The following is a 14,498-nucleotide window of genomic DNA, read 5'->3' as shown; positions in this document are numbered from 1 at the left end:
ACTGTAGGGCTGAAATTTATTAAACCGAATGTACAGATAATGTTTCCATGCCCTTTTGTCACTATCCATGATACCATGAGCAGGTAAAGAATTTTAATGAATCTGTAAAGCCTATCAAAAAGACTGTCAGAATGCATTTTTCAGGCAGAGTTTGAAATGTCTTATTTCCAAGGCTCTCCCCTCCTAGACGGGTTCTGAAAACTGCAGAACCACATACAGCCTACAGCCTATCAAGTTAAACCTTTATAGGAGGAGGAAGAATCATGACACAACACTGTCATTCCTCAGTGTGAAACATTTCCTCTAGCCAACCATCAAACAGCTGTCAAAAAAGGTGATAAGATTTGAAATTACTTGCAGCAATCAAGGACAATAGCAAACATGCCAAATAATGACACTGGCTGCATTTACAGAACACTTACCATAGTTACCGTAGACCCTGTGCTAGGTTTTTTACCTGTGTTCTCTCACTGAACACCCACAACATTCAAGAGGTAGGTGTTACCATTATCTAATTTTCTAGTGATGAATCAAGGCACAAAATAGGTAAGTAACTAAATCAAGGTACAAGAACTGGGCTATGGTCGGCTCTTGAGTTTGTTCTTAACCACTACACTATATTGACTTCCTAAATGACAGTATGCTACGGTCTTCTGCAGCTTTGTTGTTGTTCTTAAAGATAATTATAACTAGAGAAATACTTGCTTATGAATGTTAAAATAACACTGTGGGGGAAAAGTGATAGAAGAGAGAAGAGAGCAGAGAAGGAAATTTAAAGATTAGCAAAGAGATTATTTTTTTAAAATCCAATTAGCTGCCACTCAGTCTGTGTGGGGCAGGGGTGTGTCTGTCTGTCTATATGCATACATATAACTATATAGAGAGAGCGACAGAGAGAGAAGGTAGGCAACTATCATCTAATTAGCACCCAGGAAGACCGACTTGGTAAGACAAATTCTTTTCATGTAAGCACAATTTGACTTTTATTTTCCATTTTAAACTGGAGATGTGGTCTTAAAAAACTCAGACTGAGAAAAAGGCACAGGTGACGGCTACTTGACAGCATCTTGAATGTTGATCCAGTTCCCTACCCAGCAATTCCTTGATTTCAACATCAACTTCTACAAAGGCTACTCTTTTCCTATCTTATTCTAGACAATCTAGATTTTTTTCATGCCTGATGATTTCTTGACTCTTTCAGTTTCCAGAACACTGTCCTTTTCATTCAGAGTCATGCAGAGCTGGGTTGTAATATTATATTTCACCAGTAGGTGTCACGACCTGAAACACTATATATTCCAACTTTAGAATCTCTTAATCTGAGACTGCAGACTATATAAAACAAGTGATTCCAGTTCTATTCAGCTTGAAAACACAGAATTCTCTACACTGAATTTACTTGCAATGTAAAATACTGCACAATAAGTTACGAATGCTGATATGAAAGCAAAGCTTAATTATAAAAATTAACATATAGTATTATATAAACATACAGAATAACATTATGTCACTGTTGTATATTAACATATATTTTCCTCTCTAGTTGCACTTAGTTATTAAATTTAAAACCTATGAAAACAAGTGCAGTTTTGATAGAGATATAAATAGCATACAAGGTATAGAGGAGTAACTACACACACACATTAAAAAATACCAACTTACCACTACTGCCACAATCTGCACAAGAAAGGAGTTCTTCTGGTTTCTTTTCACGATTTGATTCTTTAGTCCCCAAACAGAAGCTACATATCGGAATGGGATCGGCACGGGGCTATGATAAAATTAAAATGAATAAATACTGTCAGTTTTCCATTTCAAAATTAACAACAAAATAAAGTCAAAACTTCTTATGTATTTCCTTAATAAAGAGAAACTGCTGAATAAGGTATTCAAAACAACATTTTCTAATTAAAAAAAAAACCTCTTTAATCATTTGATGCTACAGTATTACCTGAATAATGCATTTAAGTATAATATGTAAGATTCAGAAGTAACTTATATTAATCCAAGCAAATCTACAACATTTATATATTATATAACCTTCCTGAAATGAACATTATTCAAGATTCTTTTCAGGGGTGCCTGGCTGGCTCAGTTAGTAGAGCATGTGACTGTTGATTTTGGGGTCATGAGATCAAGCCCCACATTGGGTGCAGAGATTACTTTAAACAAACAAAAAGATTCACCTGAAATCTCAATTGTTCTCATAACCTACATACCTAAAATAAACTGATTCATTTTCAGTATTATAATTTATGAATACCAACTAATTAGTTCAGATGGTTTAACTAAACTTTATTAAATGCTTTAGCGCTAGTTAGTTTTATCCATCTCTTAAATTTTTGATATAAAATATCGGTATGTTTTTAGGTGACATAATAACAGAGTCAGAACTAAACAAGAACTTTAAAATTCTGTGGGATCACTTGGGAAGCTCAAAGGATCATTAACAAGGTTTTTCCGGCACCAAGGTCTTCAAAAGTAAACCATGCCGTGTCACACAAAGGAGATAAACTCTCAATCTCTGACATCCCACATTAATAAAATAAAAAACAAAACATCTGTCTAACCCCCTAGCACTCCTTACCTCTCACTAAGGAAACTGCTTTTAACAATGGATAAGTCTGCATATACATCTAAGTGTCTCCATTGTTATTTATGACTATGAGTGATGCTAATATCCCCATTCATATGAATAAATTGACTGTGTCTAGAGATCTGGTCACATTTATTTTGAACAGTCCAAACTGTATGAAAATTAAACTTTTATTGCATATTCCAAGGCTTCAAACATGTTGGCTCTAGCCATCTGAATGTAACTATACGTATTTATATTTGAATCTCAAGAATCGAAAATTCAGGGCAACGAAAGTTACCATAATCATAAATGTTTTTAATATAAATTGAGAACAAGATTTTGTAAGTTCTAACTTTATAAATATACATCAGCACAAAATAAACCCTTATTTGTTCAGCTACTCTATCTGAAATACCTAATTAATACACTGCCTGATACACAGTAGGCACTCAAAATATGTTAGCTGAATAAATGAAAGGAACATATGCTAGTTAAAAGAAGAAACCCTCATCTGTAACATAGTATTTCAAATGGTTATAATGATTCCAACAAATGTCTTGGTTCACTGTGAAAACACGTCATCAAAAAACACAATTTATCTTATGACTAAGGATGTGCAAAATTTTTCAATTATGATTATTAATTTCACCTGACAATGTGAGTATTCATTATCTTGCCCTTATTTTCAGTTTAATTTGTTCTTTTAATATGCACAGGCCTTACTTTCAGAAGTAGCTATGCAATTGTATTTTTGTAGCCACCGTTAAAAAAGCAGAGCATAGAAACACTTTGTACTAGAAAAACCAAAAAAGACAAGCTACAACAAATTGGTCACTGACTCCAGCCACAATTTTTTAAATGCCAGATAATCAGCACTGCATAATTATGGATCCATAGTTATTACTTGCAACTGCTCAACTGTAGTACCTTGGGAACACTTTTGTTCCTTTAAATAGCAATTAAAAGAACAATCTGGTTTTAAAGTGACAACATTCCCCTGATAGATTCTAGCTAAAACCCAGTCCTTGTACTAATGGGATTCCTGCTTTCATTTGATATAACAATGCTCAAGCCATTGCTGCCATCCTTGTGGTGATAAATAATTTACAAAATGTCACATATCATTCATGCAATGAAACAAATCCAAATCTGCAATCCCATTTTTCTTTACCCCAATGAATTTTAGCTGTGAGAAAGACATGGCCATCAGCCAGCACACGTGCTCATTTTTCGTTTTTAACCAAAGGTAACACAAAGGACAAAGGTTGCTAGTAGTTCATGGCCAGAAAGACTGATGTCCCACACTTGGCCCAATAATAGAAAGCATAGATGCTATCACTTCATGCTACATTCAAGTGAACCCCACCATGCTGATGTATGCTCACAACCATTTATTTTAGGGATAACTATCTCACAATACTCTATAAAACCACTGCATTATACAGAAATGTCTGCCCTGCTGAATTATTGATAATTCAAAGCACTTTTTGCTAACCTCAGTGTAGCCGAGTCTAATTAACTTTAAAAAATTGTCACTTGTAAGAAATGAAACTTTTACAGTAATGCATGTAAATGGGTCACAAAATTATTATTATTCACTATTCTCAATCAGACTTCATATAAACTGTTTCAAAAAATACTCCCTGGTAATAGATTAAAATGGATTGCAGTCAGAAAGAGGTCTGAATAAATGGCAATTCGATTCTACACAAGTCCACCGCAGACAAATCATATATGTAAGAGGTCTGGAAATGAAAACCAAACATCTAATTCTTAATCACTTTCTTTGAAATTTCATAAAAGAACCTAACATGTTGATCACATTTTCTTATCAACATTACTGAATATTTCAAACTAATCTGGAGAATTAACATCCATGGATAGGTTTAAACTGCAACCTGCTCAGGAAGCAATTCATCCTCATCTCCCATGCAAAGGTCCTGGTGTAGATGCAAGGTTAGAGGCCACTTTACATACTTTCTCATTTAATCATCTTAATAACTCTGCCAGAACTGTTTATATAATGCCCATTTTAGGGAGCCAATTGAAGATCTGAGAGGTTAGGTAACTTTTGTAAAGATGCAGGAGTTCAACTGTGGAACTAGCATTTAAACACAACTCTGTCTTCACCAAAGCATACTTCTCACCTTCACTATTTATTCTCTCACTCCCTACTTCCCTCTTCTCAGAAAAATTATCTTTCCATCTGTGGGAGTAACTACTCTTTACTTATGTGCTCATAACCTCTTCCATCCAACTTCTCCCATGACCAATGGCATGTTTTTAAAACTATTTAAAAAGCAACCACTAATATGCTATAGATTATTTTTATTTTTGTTTACTTTGTTTTCAGAGGGGAGGCGGGGGAGAGGCAAAGAAAAAGGGAGAGAGAATCCAAATCAGGCTCTGCAGTGTCAGTATGGAGCCTGACACGGGGCTCAATCTCATGACACTGAGATCATGAGAGCTGAAATCAAGAGCTGGACGTTTAACCAACTGAGCCACCCAGGAGCCCCACCATAGATTATTTATTAATTATAATGATAAAAAGGTGGCTTTACAGTAGAGATATCTCCTTAACCAAGTGACCAACACTATCACCAGTTTGTGACAAACTGACATCATGTGCCTCCCAAGTGTTGCACTAAAGGATTCAGCACAGTCTCCGTAGTATTTTTGCTGGAATTATTTACCCTGAATCTAATCATAAGGAACCAATCAGGCAAATCCAAATTCAGGGACATTCTGTAAAACAACTCACCTGGACTCTTCAGAAGGTGTCAATGTCACATAAGACCCAATAAAGGGCAGAACTGATTTAGGTAACTAAAGTGGTCTGGAAACTAAATAGTTTGTGATCCTTGTATGGATTCTGGATTAAAAAAAAAAAAAAAAAGTACTGACAGCTGTTAAAGACATTATTTGGATAATTAGGGAAATACATAAAGACAATATACAAACTAGATAGAACATGAATTTCCTGAGTCAACACAATTGTGTTTATATGGAAAAATGTCTTCATTCTTAGCAATCATGTGCTAAAATGTTTTGGAGTCAAGTGTCCTGATTTTGATAACTTACGCTCAACAGATGCAGGGGGAAAAACTGTGTACTTTTACATATATTAAAGGTAATAAAGGTTAGTGAATCTATGTAAAAGTTACATGGGTGTTCAATATATTGTTCTTTCAATTTTTCTGCATGTGTACAATTTTCTAAACGAAATATTGGGGGGTGGTTGTAGGGGCTAAAATAGTACCCGCTCCACTCTTAAAAAAAAAAATCAACAATGGATTATTATGTAATTGGATTACAAGAATTTATAAAATAAAGAATCTCAAGCCAATTAATCATTCATAGGCAATATAGAGGACAGAGGAACGGTCAATCCAATAGGGTGTTGGTGCAAGTACCAACACTCTCGAGGACAAATGACCCAGTTTCCTTCAACAAATAAATGAAAAAGGGAGAACACAGTGAGCAAACAAGAAAGAGAAAGCAATAGATATGGAATAAGAACCAATAGATTTAAAGAGATTTAAAAGGGTTATCTGCCAATCACAATGTATAGTCCTTATCCTGATAATGATTCAAGTAAACTGTAAAATAAAACGAAATAGGATGACCTATTAAAGGAACTGGGGCTAGTCAGCCTCAAACAGACTGTTGGGAAGGGACAAGCTAGAAGTCTCCCTCCAGGGGGAAATCGCCATGGCTCCAGAATACAAAACTTGAACAGGGCTTACGGTAGAAGGAGTTAAAACTTTCCCACAGAAATGTCCAGAAATCGAATGGATTGTTTTTAATTGCTTTCTTTCTTCATTTTAATTTTAAAGTTCTGGTAAAATATACATAACACAAAATTTACCATGTTAACCATTTTTAAGTATTCTGTTAAGGAGCATTAAGTATATTCGTATAACCAATACCATATCCATCTCCAGAACTTTTTCATCTTCCCAAACTAAATAAAATAAAACTGTCCCCATTAGATTCTAACTCCCTATTTCCCCCTTCTACTTTCTGTCTCCATGAGTTTCGCTATTGAAGGCACCTCATACAAGTGGTATCTAGAGTCTTCATGGAATGGATTATTTTTGGATGGCCCCTGTAATTGGAAGAGACCATGGAGAGGCTGGATGGGCCCCATCAGGATGGTGAGGGTACCATAGTAGACAAAGCAACCTCACACAAGTTGGAGATCTGGGACTCTTCAAAGGTCCCTTCCAGATCACATATTTTAATGGTTCCATGGACAGATATTCTCTAAGGCTCATCCCAGTTCTGCTCTAATATTTTTTATTGATTCTATTTTACTTAAAAAGATACTGGAAAAGTCTTCAGCACCTTTGACCTCAAAATAAAATCACCTTTTCTGAGAAAACATTGTTTAATTCCAATTAAATAATTGGATTAATTAATTCAGATCATTTTGAGTTTTATATTTGCTTATGGCTAAATTTGTTTCTGCCCTAAAGGAAACATGTTTGTAAATCATATCAGTCTAAGTAAGTGAAGAAAAATAAACAAAAGTTCATGCTAGATTGGAGCCAGGTGCACAGCCTCTTTGACAATGACACAAAAAGAGGCTCTGCCTCTATGATGTCCAATCACAATGATCAGGGACACAGCTTTCTCTTTCCACCATCCCTTATAGACTGATTCATCTTGAGTCATCTAGAACTTTCTTGAATCTACTTACAATACACACCATTTAAGTAGTTCTAAATGTTAAAAAGCAACTTGGAATTTTTCATTCATATATTCATACTTATATCATTTTAAAACCTGGATTTAAATATTGATCTTTGGACCTCAGGTTTCCTCATTGGTAAAACAGGGCAGCACAATAGTGTCTGCACTGTCTAACTCTGGGGTCACTAAACTTCAGTGTGAGTGTGTGAAAGTACTCTGTATACAATAAAGCACTATTCAAATATTATGATTATTGCAAAATTTACTTTGTTTATAAAAAGAACAACATCTTCAAGTCCTTAATAAATATCCACAAAAATGAGGTGCTGTGGAGTTTAGAATTATTCTATAATAGACTTTGACTCTGTGAGTCTCTATGATAAATATGAATTTTAGAGGATTGTTATGGTTTTTTTTTTAATGAATTAATCAGGGAATAAAAGAACAAGGTAGAAAATGTCTCGACTGAGAGCCAAGAGGCCTGATTTAATAAAAGGAAAGCTGAAAGAAAAAGAAAAGAAAAAGATGCCAAAGGAAGTAAAGCACAAATACAAAATTGTAAATGAATACTACCACAAAAGTAAACAAAGACTAATATAAATCCTTTATACCCAAGTATCAAACAGTTCATCTTTGGAGAGTGTTCTCAACACTTTAGCGCAGACAACTTAATTCAGTAACTCAAAGAGTTGTGTAAAAGGGCTCTTCCGTATGCATGTCTTTAAATTGCACCCTTCTATCATCTTGTACTGAAACCTGAAGTTTAGGTAATGCTTTGTTGTTTACCAAAATGCTTTCCTCAGGTGTCTCACTAGTGACAAACAGCCTGTGAGACAGGATTGTGTTAAGTTCAAGGCCTCCCTAAGGTCATATAACTATCAAGACAGAAAGACCCAGTCTGCTGACTGCAAGTCCTTTGCTCTTCCACTTTCCTGTGGCTGGTCAGTCCCTCATTTCCTTTGGAGCTTGAATCAGATATCACCTTATCAGAGAGGCTGATCCCTGCCCATTCTCTCCGAAACTGTTTTCCACCAGCACCACTCTGGATCCTGCAGGCCTTGCTTTACTTTTATGCATAGCATTCATCACTGCTACACATATTGACAAATTCTATCATTTGCCTATTTTGTTTCACTAATTGAACTATCAAAGCTCCGTTCCGTGGGCAGAGACTGTTCACTGCTGTAGCTCCAGCTTCAGGTTAGGAAGTGGATCCTCTGGTTCAGTCCAAAAGGCTATTGTTCTTTAACATATATCCTTAGTAACTATAATATGACATGTAAAATAGCCATCAGTGGCAAGATGGCTTCCATCACTGTCTAATCTTAAGGCTTTTTTCTCCTACTCTCATCATTTATAATAAATGACCATTTGGGCATGATTATACTTTTCTGGGTATAACCTGACAAGACAGGACCAAAATTCAAGTATCAGCTGGAAGGAAATTATCTCACCACTATTGGCTGGGGCTTTCTGAGCAATAAGTCACTCACTATAGGTTATATATAGAGGCTGTGCTAGTACCTAATTGTGAGATTCCTTGCCTTTCTTTCCTCTTAAGAAAGAATACAAAAACAAAAACAAGTAGTAATAGTCAAGGAAGATGAATACACTGCATTGAGAATAACAAAAATATAACAAGAGCATGAATCTGTTCAATCTATTAAAAACATTACAATTTTTTTAGATTTTTAAAAGTTCATCTCAGAGAAAGAGAACAAGTGGGGGAGGGGCAGAGAGAGAGGGTGAGAGAGAATCCCAAGCAGGCTCTAAACGGGGCTAATTCTATGACCATGAGATCATGACCTGAGATGAAATCAAGAGCCGGCCACTTAACCAACTGAGCCACCTCAATACTTTACAAATTCTGCTGCTTTATTATTGGTAGTGAATTATTTCTCACAAACCTCACAACTGATAGCAGTGGGACAACAGAGATTGAAAAATGTTTGTGTTGTTTTTAGGGTAACTCTTTTTTTTTTTTTTTTTGTTCACTTAGGTAGTCTGTTTGATAACTCCAAACAAAGAAATAAGTGAAAAATGTTTTTTTGTTTTTAGGGTAACTTTTTTTTTTTTTTTTTTTTTTTTTGGTCACTTAGGTAGTCTGTTTGATACCTACCAAACAAAGAAGTAGATTTCATTTCCTGCCACTTAACCCACTTATTCAACTGATCAAGCCCAGTTCTAATTAGGATATAGATCATGCATGCTCAGGATTTCCCTTTAGGGCAATCTGCTGTAAGATGTAGTCTATGGAAACACACTAATTCTAAAAGTAGAGACTTCCTGTGATGATCTAAATTGTCTTGAATCTTAAGAGCATTATCTGTTCCCATCGGTATGTGCTATAACTGTGGTCAGTACAGCTATGCCTCTGCAGGAAGGTTTGGTGACTTTCATGGCAGTATAGGGACTACTTCAGATCCTTCAGTGACACAACAGAACCTTGTTTGTAACATGTCTATTGCCATTTTCTCTACACATACAGACGCTTTTGTTTTATTCTAAGACTGTTCTTGCAATTCTGTAATGAATTTTGACCTGAATAGATGTCTGAATAATTTTTTCCAGAAGATAATTGGAGATACACTTAGTATAAGACTCATCACAGGCAACGATTTTACCATAATTTTACACTCGCCATATAGATTTGTATTATATTGCTTCCCCTGCTCATTATACTTCTCAGTGGGTAATTGGTTCTGTGAGGGAGCACAACATTATCCCCACTGGCTCTGGATTGAGCTTCTGCATTACTCTGGGCAAAAGGATTTATTATTGCTAGTGCATGGAGATCTTAAATGTGAATGCTGTATTTTACCTTCTTGTCACAGAGAAAAGGGTTCTCTGTATTTTAAGAGTGACAAGTAAATTAAATCTAATAAAATAAAAATATTTAAAAGCATCACCATACATATCCATAAATATGTCACTTCTTTTTTCATTTAAAGAATCACTTAGAAACAAAAACAGTATAAATGACTAAAATTGGGAAATGCCTACAATCAAAAGGCTGATTCAGAAGTATAAAACATTAAAAGCTTGGCCAAAAAGAAATAAGAAAAGGAAAGAGGGGAAGACTTTCTAAGAACCTCAGCCCCAACAGTTATCAATTGTGTGGAGCTAACTGAAATGCTCATACTGTATCTGTAGTCTAGAACTTGTTCTAATGAGGCAGGTGTATCATTTTTAGGGATGGTGATTAAGGAAAGTGATTCTACTGGAAGGAAACATATCTAATTTGGCACACTGCATTTAACAATAGTATCTCTTTTTTGTTGTTGTTATTTGTTTTTGTTTTGGGGGGATAAAGCCTACAAATTTGAGCAGGGGGTGGGGAAGCCAATGAAACAATATTGGCTTACCCAGCATCTTTAATTTCTTATCTGGACAGGGACTTGTCTTTTAAGATGTCATCTGAACACCTCTCCTCCACCCTTACCATTAGAAACTGCAGATACTGCATTTATCTTCTTAAGAGGGATCAAAGTCTGATTCAACACAGCTGGAAATTCAACACATGGTTACAGGAAGTCTGCTTAGGATTTACAAACTATTGTTTGGCAAGCATATCACATTATTAGCAATATAATATAAACTCTAATCTAGATTTTGAAATATGGAATTTTAAAATCAATTCATATCCAAGTGTCACAAATCTTTAATTTTTTTAATACTTTATTATTATTATTATTTTTTTTTATGTTTTATTTATTTCTAGGAGAGAGAGAGAGAGAGAGACAGCGCGAGCAGGGGAGGATCAGAGAGAGAGGGAGTCACAGACTGAAACAGGCTCCAGGCTCCGAGCTGGCAGTCAGCACAGAGCCTGACGCGGGGCTCGAACCCACGAACCACGAGATCATGACCTAAGCGAAAGTCAGATGCTTAACCGACTAAGCCACCCAGGCGCCCCGAACTTTATTATTTTTTAGAGCAGTTTTAGGTTCATAGCAAATTTCCCACACTCCCCTGCCCCACAAATGCATAGCCCCTCACCCCCCATTAATTAACATCTCCCACCAGAGTGGTACCTTTGTTATAAGTGTTGAACCTACACTGACACATCATTGTCACCCAAGCCAACAAACTATATCAAGGTTCTCTCTTGGTATTATACATTCTATGGATTTGGGCAAATTTATGATGATATATATCTACCATCATGGTATCATACAGAGTATTTCCATTGGCCTAAAAACTCTGCCTATTCAGGACACCTGGGGGGCTCAGTCAATTAAGCATCCAACTCTTCTTATTTTTAAGTTTATTTCTTTGGGGGGGGGAGCGGGGGGAGGGGGAATGAATCCCAAGCAGGCTCTGCATTGCCACACAGAGCCCAAGGCAGGACTAGAACTCATGAACTGTGAGATCATAACCTGAGCCAAATCCAAGAGTCGGATACTTAAACAACTGAACCACCCAGGTGCCCCAAGCATCCAATTCTTGATTTCAGCTCCAGTCATGATCTTGTGGTTTGTAAGTATGAGCCTCACATGGGGCTCTCTGGTATAAGCACAGAGCCCGCTCTGGATCCTCTATCTCCCTTTCTTATCTTTTTTTACTTTATCAATTGTTTTACCTTTTCCAGAAACTCTTATGGTTTGAATCCTATAGCTGGCTTCCTTAGTTGTCCCAAGGCATCCCATTTTAATCTAGATGTGGTGACTACTACCCCATCTAGGCAACGTGAATCACAGTCATTCTCATTACCAATTCCACCAAGAATTGCTACATTAACTGTTCAGGGGAGACACAGGCTACTGAATTTATTGTAATTAGATCCAAATAGGGAAGTAGAGTGAGGAGAGGACACACAGGTAGGTAGACATTAACAAGCTAGAAAAGTCACGTTAGTCACTTTGTCAATATTATCACCACCACCCCCAGGCAATGTTCTGCATTCACAGAGTTTTATGTCAGTTGCGATGCTATGCACTATTCAATAAGTCACTAATGTTTACCCAGAACCCAACTATACCAAACAAAATATAATTGGTACTGCAAGTGCTTTTCGTCACAGAACCAACAAAAGTAGTGTAATTCCTTTAACATACTTAATTCTCAATTGCCCTATGGGCACATAAACCATCTGGTGTACAGAATTTCCATGCCCTTGACTTTTCTGCTTTTGTTTTCTTCACTTTCAAACTACCTTTGACCCTTTCAATTACAGGAGTCATAAGCAGTAGGAAAAGAGGATTGTTGAGATAATTACTATCTGAATGTCAAGAGGTCTGACCTTGCTTTTATGGAGTTTGCCCTAAACCTCTTTGTGGTGGGGATTCTAGATCTACTAATGGTTTAGGTCAGGCACCACCCGAGCACTTAAATGAACATTATTGGTGACACTCTGTTCTTTGGTGCTCCAGGATCACTGCAGGCTGCATATCACTGCACAAAACATAAGCCTCGCCCCTACCAATGCAAGCCACAGCAAGGCCACGAAAAGAAACAACAGATGTCATAGGCTTTCCCTGCAGGGCAAAGACTTTTAAGTTCAATTTCCTAGAATTTCCTAGAATCTTACAGAAATCTACTAAAGAGTATTCATTAAGAAGAGGAATGCTCTTTGTTTTTGTAATTTTTAAATATATTTTAAGTTAAAGTTTAGTACACAATGAGCTCTTTGAAGGAGATCCTTGTTTATCTAAATTATCACACATAATGAAGAACTATACACACTGTAGATATTTGATAAGTATTTGCTGAATATGTAAATGTAACATTACTTCTCATACTTGGTGCTTTCTCATTTTCCACATTACAGTTTTATTTTAGTACATAAATGGTAAATAAAGAAATAAGAATATAACAGCACATGGTGATGGGGGAACAATAAAGAATTTTTAATTGTTTTCCCATTTACAACCTTCACAACCACCCTCTTACATTTTTTAAATTGTAAAATATACAAAATATGTACCACTTTACCTATTTTTAACTGTAAAGTTCAGTGGCACTAAGTACATTCACACTGGTATACAACCAAGTTAATGTGTATTTTACATATAATGAAACGGACAGTTCAGAATTCTGAATAAATGCATACACTCATGCAACCCACATCTCTATCAAGATACAGAATACTCCATAACCCCAGAAGTTTTCACCTGACCCCTCTAGTCAACTCCTTTCTACTCTCCTTCCCAAGCAGCTACTGTTCTGATTTCTCCCACCATAGTTCTGCTCTAGAACTTCATGTAAATGGAGCCAAACACCAAATTCTTTTTGTGGGACTTCTTTCAACTCACTGTATTACCATATTCATGGTTACTGCTGCATATCAATAATTCACTTCTGTTTACTACTGACTAGTATTTTATTGTAAAATACACAAAAACTTGTTTATTCTCTTTGGTTGACCAGCATTTGTTTTCAGCTTAGACTTAAAGTGAATAAAACTGTTATGAACATTCTTACATTAGTACTTTTGTGGACCTGTGTTTCATCTCTCGAGGAAATACCTAGGAATGGAACTGCTGGGTCATAAGGTAGGAAGATGCTTAACTTTATTAAAATCCTATAACTAGATTAAACAAGAAGAGGTAAAAAGTTAACTACCAAAATAAGAAGGAAGAAGGGGATATCAATACAGATCTTGAAGACATTAAAATGATGGGAAATACTATGAACAGCTTTATGCCAATAAATTAGACAAGTGAGATAAAATGATAACTTAATTGACTGACCAAATTAAAAAAACCAATACAAGAAGAAATAAAACCTCTGAATAACTCTAAATCCATTAAAGAAAAGGATTCATCATTTTAAAACCCCTATGAAGAACTCCAGGCCGAGACAGCTTTGCTGGTGAAATCTTGCAAAGATTTAAGAATGTGATACCAGGTGCACCTGAATGGCTCAGTTGGTTAAGCTCTTGATCTTGGCTCAGGTCATAATCTCAAAGTTTGCTGGATGAAGCTCTATGTCAGTAGGTGAAGCCTGCTTGGGATTCTCTCTCTCCTTCTCTCTCTGTCCCTCCTCCTGCTCGCTCTCTCTCAAAATAAATAAATAAATAAACTTTACAAAATATAATACCAACCTTACATGATCTATTTCAAAAAACAGAGAAGGCAGAAATATTTCTCAACTAATTTTATTAGTCTAGCATAATTCTGATACCAAAATCAGATGAAAACATTACTATAAAAGAAAGTTAAAAAAACCACCAATATCACTCATTAACATAAACCCTCATTTGTTTTTCTTCTTAAATTTTACTTAA

The 14,498-nt window shown here is 35.9% G+C and overlaps 1 protein-coding gene across 5 annotated transcripts in view; it reads right to left on the bottom strand.

Moving 5' to 3' along the window:
* KAT6B (lysine acetyltransferase 6B) overlaps window positions 1–14,498 on the bottom strand; it is a 195,231-nt gene that overhangs the window by 66,958 nt on the left and 113,775 nt on the right. For all 5 annotated transcript variants that reach the window (XM_039235103.1, XM_039235106.1, XM_039235107.1 and 2 more), the window contains exon 4: window positions 1,663–1,771. In XM_039235103.1, the coding sequence (XP_039091034.1) occupies window positions 1,663–1,771 (109 nt within the window). The remainder of the gene's footprint in view (window positions 1–1,662; window positions 1,772–14,498) is intronic.

Source organism: Hyaena hyaena, unplaced genomic scaffold (genome assembly GCF_003009895.1).
Source record: "Hyaena hyaena isolate Hyena2069 unplaced genomic scaffold, ASM300989v1 scaffold_97, whole genome shotgun sequence".
Taxonomy (NCBI): Eukaryota; Metazoa; Chordata; class Mammalia; order Carnivora; family Hyaenidae; genus Hyaena; species Hyaena hyaena.
Note: the sequence above shows the minus strand (reverse complement) of the source record. Positions and strands in the feature narration are given on the sequence as shown.